General features: G+C 43.2%; 1 protein-coding gene across 5 annotated transcripts in view; it reads left to right on the top strand.

Annotated features, from left to right (window-relative positions):
• zmp:0000001167 (protein phosphatase 1 regulatory subunit 12A) overlaps window positions 1–12455 on the top strand; it is a 65880-nt gene that overhangs the window by 14370 nt on the left and 39055 nt on the right. For all 5 annotated transcript variants that reach the window (XM_031801209.1, XM_031801213.1, XM_031801210.1 and 2 more), the window contains exons 2-8: window positions 3661–3791; window positions 4252–4370; window positions 6003–6159; window positions 8925–9069; window positions 10509–10583; window positions 11462–11547; window positions 12040–12248. In XM_031801209.1, coding sequence (XP_031657069.1) covers window positions 3661–3791; window positions 4252–4370; window positions 6003–6159; window positions 8925–9069; window positions 10509–10583; window positions 11462–11547; window positions 12040–12248 — 922 coding nt within the window. The remainder of the gene's footprint in view (window positions 1–3660; window positions 3792–4251; window positions 4371–6002; window positions 6160–8924; window positions 9070–10508; window positions 10584–11461; window positions 11548–12039; window positions 12249–12455) is intronic.

The raw sequence follows: 12455 nt of genomic DNA, 5'->3' as shown, positions 1-12455 counted from the left end.
TAGTTCAGCCTGAGGTCTGGAGTCGTTTATTAGTTCAGCGTGAGGTCTGGAGTCGTTTATTAGTTCAGCCTGAGGTCTGGAGTCGTTTATTAGTTCAGCCTGAGGTCTGGAGTCGTTTATTAGTTCAGCCTGAGGTCGGAGTCGTTTATTAGTTCAGCCTGAGGTCGGAGTCGTTTATTAGTTCAGCCTGAGGTCTGGAGTCGTTTATTAGTTCAGCCTGAGGTCTGGAGTCGTTTATTAGTTCAGCCTGAGGTCTGGAGTCGTTTATTAGTTCAGCCTGAGGTCTGGAGTCGTTTATTAGTTCAGCCTGAGGTCTGGAGTCGTTTATTAGTTCAGCCTGAGGTCTGGAGTCGTTTATTAGTTCAGCCTGAGGTCTGGAGTCGTTTATTAGTTCAGCCTGAGGTCTGGAGTCGTTTATTAGTTCAGCCTGAGGTCTGGAGTCGTTTATTAGTTCAGCCTGAGGTCTGGAGTCGTTTATTAGTTCAGCCTGAGGTCTGGAGTCGTTTATTAGTTCAGCCTGAGGTCTGGAGTCATTTATTAGTTCAGCCTGAGGTCTGGAGTCGTTTATTAGTTCAGCCTGAGGTCTGGAGTCGTTTATTAGTTCAGCCTGAGGTCTGGAGTCGTTTATTATTTCAGCCTGAGGTCTGGAGTCGTTTATTAGTTCAGCGTGAGGTCTGGAGTAGTTTATTAGTTCAGCCTGAGGTCTGGAGTCGTTTATTAGTTCAGCTTGAGGTCTGGAGTAGTTTATTAGTTCAGCCTGAGGTCTGGAGTCGTTTATTAGTTCAGCCTGAGGTCTGGAGTCGTTTATTAGTTCAGCCTGAGGTCTGGAGTCGTTTATTAGTTCAGCCTGAGGTCTGGAGTCCTTTATTAGTTCAGCCTGAGGTCTGGAGTCGTTTATTAGTTCAGCGTGAGGTCTGGAGTCGTTTATTAGTTCAGCCTGAGGTCTGGAGTCGTTTATTAGTTCAGCCTGAGGTCTGGAGTCGTTTATTAGTTCAGCCTGAGGTCGGAGTCGTTTATTAGTTCAGCCTGAGGTCGGAGTCGTTTATTAGTTCAGCCTGAGGTCTGGAGTCGTTTATTAGTTCAGCCTGAGGTCTGGAGTCGTTTATTAGTTCAGCCTGAGGTCTGGAGTCGTTTATTAGTTCAGCCTGAGGTCTGGAGTCGTTTATTAGTTCAGCCTGAGGTCTGGAGTCGTTTATTAGTTCAGCCTGAGGTCTGGAGTCGTTTATTAGTTCAGCCTGAGGTCTGGAGTCGTTTATTAGTTCAGCCTGAGGTCTGGAGTCGTTTATTAGTTCAGCCTGAGGTCTGGAGTCGTTTATTAGTTCAGCCTGAGGTCTGGAGTCGTTTATTAGTTCAGCCTGAGGTCTGGTCTGGAGTCATTTATTAGTTCAGCCTGAGGTCTGGAGTCGTTTATTAGTTCAGCCTGAGGTCTGGAGTCGTTTATTAGTTCAGCCTGAGGTCTGGAGTCGTTTATTAGTTCAGCCTGAGGTCTGGAGTCGTTTATTAGTTCAGCCTGAGGTCTGGAGTCGTTTATTAGTTCAGCGTGAGGTCTGGAGTCGTTTATTAGTTCGGCCTGAGGTCTGGAGTCGTTTATTAGTTCAGCCTGAGGTCTGGAGTCGTTTATTAGTTCAGCCTGAGGTCGGGAGTCGTTTATTAGTTCAGCCTTAGGTCTGGAGTCGTTTATTAGTTCAGCCTGAGGTCTGGAGTCAAATCCTAACCTAGTACCCTGCAACCCCAAATCCTAACCTGGTACCTTCTTCTTCTATTTTGTCTCCCTTCCCATCGCAGACCCTTTAGAGACAGACAGACACTCCAGGCCCTTTAGAGACAGACAGATACTCCAGGCCCTTTAGAGACAGACAGACAGACACACCAGGCCCTTTAGAGACAGACAGACACTCCAGGCCCTTTAGAGACAGACAGACAGACACACCAGGCCCTTTAGAGACAGACAGACACTCCAGGCCCTTTAGAGACAGACAGACACTCCAGGCCCTTTAGAGACAGACAGACAGACAGACACTCCAGGCCCTTTAGAGACAGACACTCCAGGTTTTAGAACTGTCTCTAGATTTTGTATTAGCTGCTAGCCCAAAGTTAGTTATCCAGGAGTGTGCCACTAATCAAGTGGGCAGAATTGAGTTGGAAATTAAACATAAACACCTCTTATTGCCTTACATAGACAAAGTTGTCCAGAATAAGAAATATGGTTATTTTAGCAGATGCTTTTATGCGATGGGACAGAAATGTCAACATTGACAGAGACAGTATTTATTCAATGGCCCATCTGGGAATTAAACCCAAAACCCTGGTGTTGCTAGCACCGTGCACTAATCCATTTAGCCATTGAAACCACAATCTCATCTCTAACAAGTCTCTGTTCACCCTCTCTAGGTCGAGGAAAAATGTTTTAATCAATGTGTAAAGATTTAGCGTTTGATCATGTATTGTCTGATGAAGGCCTCATTAGACCCAAAACTCACAGTATGCTTTTAAAACTTGATTTCTAATCAAGGTCACTTACATATCTCCCCTTCCAATGTGGTTCCTATCCTCTCATCTCTCACCTTCCAATGTGTTTCCTGTCCTCTCATCTCTCACCTTCCAATGTGTTTCCTGTCCTCTCATCTCTCACCTTCCAATGTGTTTCCTGTCCTCTCATCTCTCACCTTCCAATGTGTTTCCTGTCCTCTCATATCTCACCTTCCAATGTGTTTCCTGTCCTCTCATCTCTCACCTTCCAATGTGTTTCCTGTCCTCTCATCTCTCACCTTCCAATGTGTTTCCTGTCCTCTCATCTCTCACCTTCCAATGTGTTTCCTGTCCTCTCATATCTCACCTTCCAATGTGTTTCCTGTCCTCTCATATCTCACCTTCCAATGTGTTTCCTGTCCTCTCATCTCTCACCTTCCAATGTGTTTCCTGTCCTCTCATCTCTCACCTTCCAATATGTTTCCTGTCCTCTAATCTCTCACCTTCCAATGTGTTTCCTGTCCTCTCATCTCTCACCTTCCAATGTGTTTCTCCTCTCTCTCTCTCATCTCTCACCTTCCAATGTGTTTCCTCTCTCTCTCTCTCTCTCATCTCTCACCTTCCAATGTGTTTCCTGTCCTCTCATCTCTCACCTTCCAATGTGTTTCCTGTCCTCTCATCTCTCACCTTCCAATGTGTTTCCTGTCCTCTCATCTCTCACCTTCCAATGTGTTTCCTGTCCTCTCATCTCTCACCTTCCAATGTGTTTCCTGTCCTCTCATCTCTCACCTTCCAATGTGTTTCCTGTCCTCTCATCTCTCACCTTCCAATGTGTTTCCTGTCCTCTCATCTCTCACCTTCCAATGTGTTTCCTGTCCTCTCATCTCTCACCTTCCAATGTGTTTCCTGTCCTCTCATCTCTCACCTTCCAATGTGTTTCCTGTCCTCTCATCTCTCACCTTCCAATGTGTTTCCTGTCCTCTCATCTCTCACCTTCCAATGTGTTTCCTGTCCTCTCATCTCTCACCTTCCAATGTGTTTCCTGTCCTCTCATCTCTCACCTTCCAATGTGTTTCCTGTCCTCTCATCTCTCACCTTCCAATGTGTTTCCTGTCCTCTCATATCTCACCTTCCAATGTGTTTCCTGTCCTCTCATCTCTCACCTTCCAATGTGTTTCCTGTCCTCTCCAGGCGTGTATAGATGAGAATGCAGAGATGGTCCAGTTCCTGGTGGAGAGTGGGAGTGATGTGAACCGGGGGGACAACGAGGGGTGGACTCCCCTCCACGCTGCTGCCTCCTGTGGGTTCATACAGATCACCAAGTGGGTGTCTATTTAATATTACACCGTTCCACTATACTACTGGTTCTACATCCTGGTCCAGAGGACCCCAAAGGGGGTTGCACACCTGACTCAACTAATCATCATCAAACCTTTGATCAGTGGAATCAGGTGTGTAGTGTTAAATATGCACCCCTTGGGACCAGGATGAAGAACCACTGCACTGTGCAATACATTGATATTGATGTGGTGTTGTTTGTAGGAACCATTATGTTGTTTGTAGGAACCATTATGGTGTGTGTAGGAACAGTTATGATGTGTGTAGGAACCATTATGATGTGTGTAGGAACCGTTATGATGTGTGTAGGAACCATTATGGTGTGTGTAGGAACCATTATGTTGTGTGTAGGAACCATTATGTTGTGTGTAGGAACCATTATGTTGTGTATAGGAACCATTATGTTGTGTATAGGAACCATTATGTTGTGTGTCTATGTTGCAGGTACCTGATAGAGCACGGTGCACATGTGGGGGCGGTGAACAGTGAAGGAGAGCTTCCTCTGGATGTGGTCACTGAGGATGCTATGGAGAGACTGCTGAAGGGGGAGATCAAGAAACAAGGTAGGGTGTTAACACAATGACCCATATTAACATAGTCATTACCCCCCTGACGATGCTATAGGGAGAGACCTAGAAGCAGGGTAACTAGGGATTATTATGTAGTCTGGGTGTTACATAATACTAGAAGCAGGGTAACTAGGGATTATTATGTAGTCTGGGTGTTCTATAATACTAGAAGCAGGGTAACTAGGGATTATTATGTAGTCTGGGTGTTCTAGAAACAGGGTAACTAGGGATTATTATGTAGTCTGGGTGTTCTATAATACTAGAAGCAGGTCAACTAGGGATTATTATGTAGTCTGGGTGTTCTAGATGCAGGGTAACTAGGGATTATTATGTAGTCTGGGTGTTCTAGATGCAGGGTAACTAGGGATTATTATGTAGTCTGGGTGTTCTAGATGCAGGGTAACTAGGGATTATTATGTAGTCTGGGTGTTCTATAATACTAGATGCAGGGTAACTAGGGATTATTGTGTAGTCTGGGTGTTACATAATACTAGAAACAGGGTAACTAGGGATTATTATGTAGTCTGGGTGTTCTAGATGCAGGGTAACTAGGGATTATTATGTAGTATGGGTGTTCTATAATACCAGAAGCAGGTCAACTAGGGATTATTATGTAGTCTGGGTGTGTTATAATACTAGATGCAGGGTAACTAGGGATTATTTTGTAGTCTGGGTGTTCTATAATACTATAAACAGGGTAACTAGGGATTATTATGTAGTCTGGGTGTTCTATAATACTAGAAGCAGGGTAACTAGGGATTATTATGTAGTCTGGGTGTTCTATAATACTAGAAGCAGGGTAACTAGTGATTATTATGTAGTCTGGGTGTTCTATAATACTAGAAGCAGGGTAACTAGTGATTATTATGTAGTCTGGGTGTTCTATAATACTAGAAGCAGGGTAACTAGTGATTATTATGTAGTCTGGGTGTTCTATAATACTAGAATTAGGTTAACTAGGGATTATTATGTAGTCTGGGTGTTCTAGATGCAGGGTAACTAGGGATTATTATGTAGTCTGGGTGTTCTATAATACTAGAAGCAGGGTAACTAGGGATTATTATGTAGTCTGGGTGTTCTAGAATTAGGTTAACTAGGGATTATTATGTAGTCTGGGTGTTCTATAATACTAGAATTAGGTTAACTAAGGATTATTATGTAGTCTGGGTGTTCTAGAAGCAGGGTAACTAGGGATTATTATGTAGTCTGGGTGTTCTAGAAGCAGGGTAACTAGGGATTATTATGTAGTCTTGGTGTTCTAGAAGCAGGGTAACTAGGGATTATTATGTAGTCTGGGTGTTCTAGAAGCAGGGTAACTAGGGATTATTATGTAGTCTGGGTGTTCTATAATACTAGAATTAGGGTAACTAGGGATTATTATGTAGTCTGGGTGTTCTATAATACTAGAATTAGGTTAACTAGGGATTATTATGTAGTCTGGGTGTTCTATAATACTATAAACAGGGTAACTAGGGATTATTATGTAGTCTGGGTGTTCTATAATACTATAAACAGGGTAACTAGGGATTATTATGTAGTCTGGGTGTTCTAGATGTAGGTCAACTAGGGATTATTATGTAGTCTGGGTCCCTATCTGTTGCATGTGTCCCTCTTCCTCTCTCGTAGGGGTGGACGTGGACATGGCACGTCGGGAAGAGGAGCGGGTGATGCTGGCGGATGCCAACGCGGTGCTGGCAGGAAGTGGCGTGCTGACACCTCATCCTAACACCAAGGCCACAGCGCTGCACGTGGCCGCTGCCAAGGGCTACATAGAGGTCATGAAGTGAGTGGGTCAGGTGCTCGTCAGTGGGTCAGGTGCTCGTCAGGTGCTCGTCAGTGGGTCAGGTGCTAGTCAGTGGGTCAGGTGCTCGTCAGGTGCTAGTCAGTGGGTCAGGTGCTCGTCAGGTGCTAGTCAGTGGGTCGGGTGCTAGTCAGTGGGTTAGGTGCTCGTCAGGTGCTAGTCAGTGGGCCGGGTGCTAGTCAGTGGGCCAGGTGCTAGTCAGTGGGTCGGGTGCTCGTCAGTGGGTCGGGTGCTCGTCAGGTGCTAGTGTCAGTGGGTCGGGTGCTCGTCAGGTGCTAGTCAGTGGGTCGGGTGCTTGTCAGTGGGTCGGGTGCTTGTCAGTGGGTCGGGTGCTAGTCAGTGGGTCGGGTGCTAGTCAGTGGGTCGGGTGCTAGTCAGTGGGTCGGGTGCTAGTCAGTGGGTCGGGTGCTAGTCAGTGGGCCGGGTGCTCGTCAGGTGTTCGTCAGTGGGCCGGGTGCTAGTCAGTGGGTCGGGTGCTAGTGAGTGGGTCGGGTCCTAGTCAGTGGGTCGGGTGCTAGTCAGTGGGTCGGGTGCTAGTCAGTGGGTCGGGTGCTAGTCAGTGGGTCGGGTGCTAGTCACCCGACCCACTGTAAACAGTAAACATGCTAAACATGCTACGCATACTAAACGTGCTACCAATACTAGTCATGCTACACATACTAAACATACTAAACATGCTACGCATACTAAACATGCTTAACATACTAAACATGCTATGCATACTCAACATGCTACGCATACTGAACATGCTACACATACTAAACATGCTACACATACTAAACATGCTACACATACTAAACATGCTACGCACACTAAACATGCTACACATACTAAACATGCTACGCACACTAAACATGCTACACATACTAAACATGCTACACATACTAAACATGCTACACATACTAAACATGCTACGCATACTAAACATACTACGCATACTAAACATGCTACGCCTAGTAAACATGCTACGCATACTAAACATACTAGACATGCTACGCATACTAAACATGCTACGCATACTAAACATACTACGCATACTAAACATGCTACGCATTCTAAACATGCTAGGTGTACTAAATGTACTAAACATTATAAACATACTACATATGCTAAACATGCTACGCATACTGAACATACTACGTATACTGAACATGCTACGCATAGTAAACATACTACGTATACTAAACATGCTACGCGTACTAAACATGCTACGCGTACTAAACATACTACGTATACTAAACATGCTACACATACTAAACATGCTACGCACACTAAACATGCTATGCACACTAAACATGCTACGCATACTAAACATGCTACGCATACTAAACATGCTACGCATAATAAACATACTAGACATGCTACGCATACTAAACATGCTACGCATACTAAACATGCTACGTATACTAAACATGCTACGCATACTAAACATGCTACGCATACTAAACATACTACGCATACTAAACATGCTACGCCTAGTAAACATGCTACGCATACTAAACATACTAGACATGCTACGCATACTAAACATGCTACGCATACTAAACATACTACGCATACTAAACATGCTACGCATTCTAAACATGCTAGGTGTACTAAATGTACTAAACATTATAAACATACTACATATGCTAAACATGCTACGCATACTGAACATACTACGTATACTGAACATGCTACGCATAGTAAACATACTACGTATACTAAACATGCTACGCGTACTAAACATACTACGTATACTAAACATGCTATGCATACTAAACATGCTACGCATATTAAACATGCTAAACATACTAAACATACTACATATACTAAACCTGCTATGCATACTGAACATGCTAAACATGCTACGCATACTAAACATGCTACACATACTATACATGCTAAACATGCTACACATGCTAAAAATGCTACACATACTATACATGCTAAACATGCTACATATACTATACATGCTAAACATGCTACACATACTAAACATGCTACACATGCTACACATGCTAAACATACTACATATACTAAACCTGCTATGCATACTGAACATACTAAACATGCTACGCATACTAAACATGCTAAACATGCTACGCATACTAAACATGCTACACATACTAAACATGCTACACATACTATATATGCTAAACATGCTACACATACTAAACATGCTACACATACTATACATGCTAAACATGCTAAAAATGCTATACATGCTAAACATGCTACACATACTATACATGCTAAACATGCTACACATACTAAACATGCTACACATACTATACATGCTAAACATGCTACACATACTATACATGCTAAACATGCTACACATACTATACATGCTAAACATGCTACACATACTAAACATGCTACACATACTATACATGCTAAACATGCTACACATGTTAAAAATGCTACACACTATACATCCTTTACATGCTACACATACTATACATGCTAAACATGCTACACATACTATACATGCTAAAAATGCTCAACGTTGCCCCGATTGTTAGTCATCCTCACCACCACCTCACATTTTGCCTTACCTCAACCTTCTCCTCTTTCTAGTTGTCTGCTTATCTTTCTCCCCTTCCTCTTCTTCTCTCTCTCCCTCTTCATATCTCTCCCCCTCCTGTCTCTCTCCCCTTCCTCTCTCTCTCTCCCTCACCCTGTTCATCTCTCTCTCTCCCCTTCCTCTCTCTATCTCTCTCTCTCTCCCTCACCCTGTTCATCTCCCCCCCCCGCCCCCACAGGGTCCTGCTCCAGTGTGGTCTGGATTTGGACAGTGGTGATGTGGATGGCTGGACAGCCCTGCACGCTGCTGCTCACTGGGGACAGCAGGAGGTGTGTTCTCTGCTGGCTGACAACATGTGTGAGATGGCTGCTCTCAACAACGTGGTGAGTGGGAGAAGATACACGCATTCTCTGAATGTTTTTTATTTATTTCACCTTTATTTAACCAGGTAGGCTAGTTGAGAACACCTTTATTTAACCAGGTAGGCTAGTTGAGAACACCTTTATTTAACCAGGTAGGCTAGTTGAGAACACCTTTATTTAACCAGGTAGGCAAGTTGAGAACACCTTTATTTAACCAGGTAGGCAAGTTGAGAACACCTTTATTTAACCAGGTAGGCTAGTTGAGAACACCTTTATTTAACCAGGTAGGCAAGTTGAGAACAAGTTCTCATTTACAATTGCGACCTGGCCAAGATAAAGCAAAGCAGTTCGACAGATACAACGACACAGAGTTACACATGGAGTAAAAACAAACATACAGTCAATAATGCAGTATAAACAAGTCTATATACAATGTGAGCAAATGAGGTGAGAAGGGAGGTAAAGGCAAAAAAGGCCATGATGGCAAAGTAAATACAATATAGCAAGTAAAACACTGGAATGGTAGTTTTGCAATGGAAGAATGTGCAAAGTAGAAATAAAAATAATGGGGTGCAAAGGAGCAAAATAAATAAATAAATAAAAATTAAATACAGTTGGGAAAGAGGTAGTTGTTTGGGCTAAATTATAGGTGGTCTATGTACAGGTGCAGTAATCTGTGAGCTGCTCTGACAGTTAAACTCTGACATGTACAAAATATTAAGTACACCCCCCCCCCCCCCGCATGCTAATTAGCATGTTCCAATCTGAGAGTAAATACAGCTGTATTTTATTGACAAAAGTCACCTTGTCCAGAGAGGTTTACACGGTTATCGAAAAGTCACCTTGTCCAGAGAGATTTACACTGTTATCGAAAAGTCACACCTACAGGTTTTCCCCTATAAGGAAAATGAATGGTGGAAAAACGATTGGAAGCGTTTCCCTGTTTGACCGCTAGGTTTTATGGGTATTATGACACCTCCAGTCTGGGGCTGTATTAGTCTCCCTATGTGCCCAGACACGGAGCATCTCAATCACTCTGAGTATGTAACGGCTCATGCAATGTAATCACATCTATACTACATGCTGACTCAGCAGTATTGTTACACAAATGGAACCCTATTCCCTATATAGTGCACTACTTTAGACCAGAGCCCTATAGAACCCTATTCCCTATATAGTGCACTACTTTAGACCAGAGCCCTATAGAACCCTATTCCCTATATAGTGCACTACTTTAGACCAGAGCCCTATAGAACCCTATTCCCTATATAGCGCACTACTTATAGCGCACTACTAAAGTAGTGATATCCAGGGAATAGGGTGCCATTTTGGACACTCATAATGTCAATGCACTAAATGATATGTGTCCTTGTTCCAGGGACAAACCCCTCTACACGTAGCAGATGACACCCTAGTAGACTCTGATGCTCTACATTAAACCATGTGTGTCCTTGTTCCAGGGACAGACCCCTCTAGAGGTAGCAGATGACACCCTAGTGGACACTCTGGAGGAGCTGACAAAGAAACAAAATTCTGTAAGTCTCTGTCGCCGTCCTAATGGCATCCTATGCCCTATAAAGTGCACTACTATTAATATACAATATATTCTTGATTTATTTAACTATTTTTGTTACTACATGATTCCATGTGTGTTATTTCATAGTGTTGATGTCTCCACTATTCTACATTTTATAAAATAGTAAAACTAAAGGGAAACACTTGAATGAGTAGGTGTGTCCAAACTTTCACTGGTACTATATGTCTTCCTGTATATTGACTCTGTATATGTCTTCCTGTATATTTACTCTGTATATGTCTTCCTGTATATGTCTTCCTGTATATTTACTCTGTATATGTCTTCCTGTATATTGACTCTGTATATTGACTCTGTAAATGTCTTCCTGTATATTGACTCTGTATATGTCTTCCTGTATATTTACTCTGTATATGTCTTCCTGTATATGTCTTCCTGTATATTGACTCTGTATATGTCTTCCTGTATATTGACTCTGTATATGTCTTCCTGTATATTGACTCTGTATATTGACTCTGTAAATGTCTTCCTGTATATTGACTCTGTATATGTCTTCCTGTATATTGACTCTGTATATGTCTTCCTGTATATTGACTCTGTATATTGACTCTGTAAATGTCTTCCTGTATATTGACTCTGTATATGTCTTCCTGTATATTTACTCTGTATATGTCTTCCTGTATATGTCTTCCTGTATATTGACTCTGTATATGTCTTCCTGTATATTGACTCTGTATATTGACTCTGTATATGTCTTCCTGTATATTGACTCTGTATATTGACTCTGTAAATGTCTTCCTGTATATTGACTCTGTATATGTCTTCCTGTATATTGACTCTGTATATTTACTCTGTATGTCTTCCTGTATATCTCTCTAGCTGCGTACAGAAAAAGCCAAGCTGTCCCAGCCTCCTGTCATCGAGACCAGCCCTCCTATCAATATGGCATCGGTTCGACCACGCAAGTCAGTGCCCCAGCATGTCTGTTGTCTGTGCCAGTCTGTTATCCACCTAGGAATCACTGATACAGAACCACAGACGTAGCTTAGTGTGTTACTGATATGAGCCAAGAGAATCAGACACTGTCTTTTACCCACCTGACACCTCTCTACCAATAGAATCACACTGTCTGTTACCCACCTGACACCTCTCTACCAATAGAATCACACTGTCTGTTACCCACCTGACACCTCTCTACCAATAGAATCACACTGTCTGTTACCCACCTGACACCTGTACCAATCAGACACCGTTGTTATTTACAGTGATGGCCTGGTCATCCAATGGTATTCATATATTTAAGCTGTCCCTCAGTCTCCCACACAGGATCCAGTTACAGTCCAAATCCTGGTTTTGTTTGTTTTTGTTTACACACACACACGGATTGTCTTCGCCCTTAGTGATCACCGTCACTGATTGGTTCCTCCATGCCTTCCCTGTCATCCTCTCCCCTGCAGGACCTCAATCTCTCGTATGAGCAGCCGGGAGAAGATCTGCCTCCACGAGAGAGAGAAGCACCCTCCCCCTGCCCTGACCAGCAGCCCTGCTGAGGATGAGGATGAGGAGGGGGTACAGACTCAGCATGGGACACAGGGACAGGCCCAAGCCTCCAGCAGCTCCAGTTCAGAAGAAGAGGAGGACGAGTCTGAGAGCGATGCAGAATCAGGTGAGAGACTGAGAGAAAAAGAAGTTTCCCTGGTGTCAAGTCCATTTCAGTCTAGTCCATTCATGAAGTAACATTTGAGTTTACTGAGTTGAAATGGAATGGACCTAAACCCTGTCATGACGGATGCCTTAAAGACTGAAACCCAATGTGGACTTGTTCTATTGTAGAGAATCATGTCATTAACTGGCTGATGGTGATTGTTGCAGA

The sequence above is a fragment of the Oncorhynchus kisutch genome, linkage group LG22 (genome assembly GCF_002021735.2).
Source record: "Oncorhynchus kisutch isolate 150728-3 linkage group LG22, Okis_V2, whole genome shotgun sequence".
NCBI classification, from domain to species: domain Eukaryota; kingdom Metazoa; phylum Chordata; class Actinopteri; order Salmoniformes; family Salmonidae; genus Oncorhynchus; species Oncorhynchus kisutch.
Note: the sequence above shows the minus strand (reverse complement) of the source record. Positions and strands in the feature narration are given on the sequence as shown.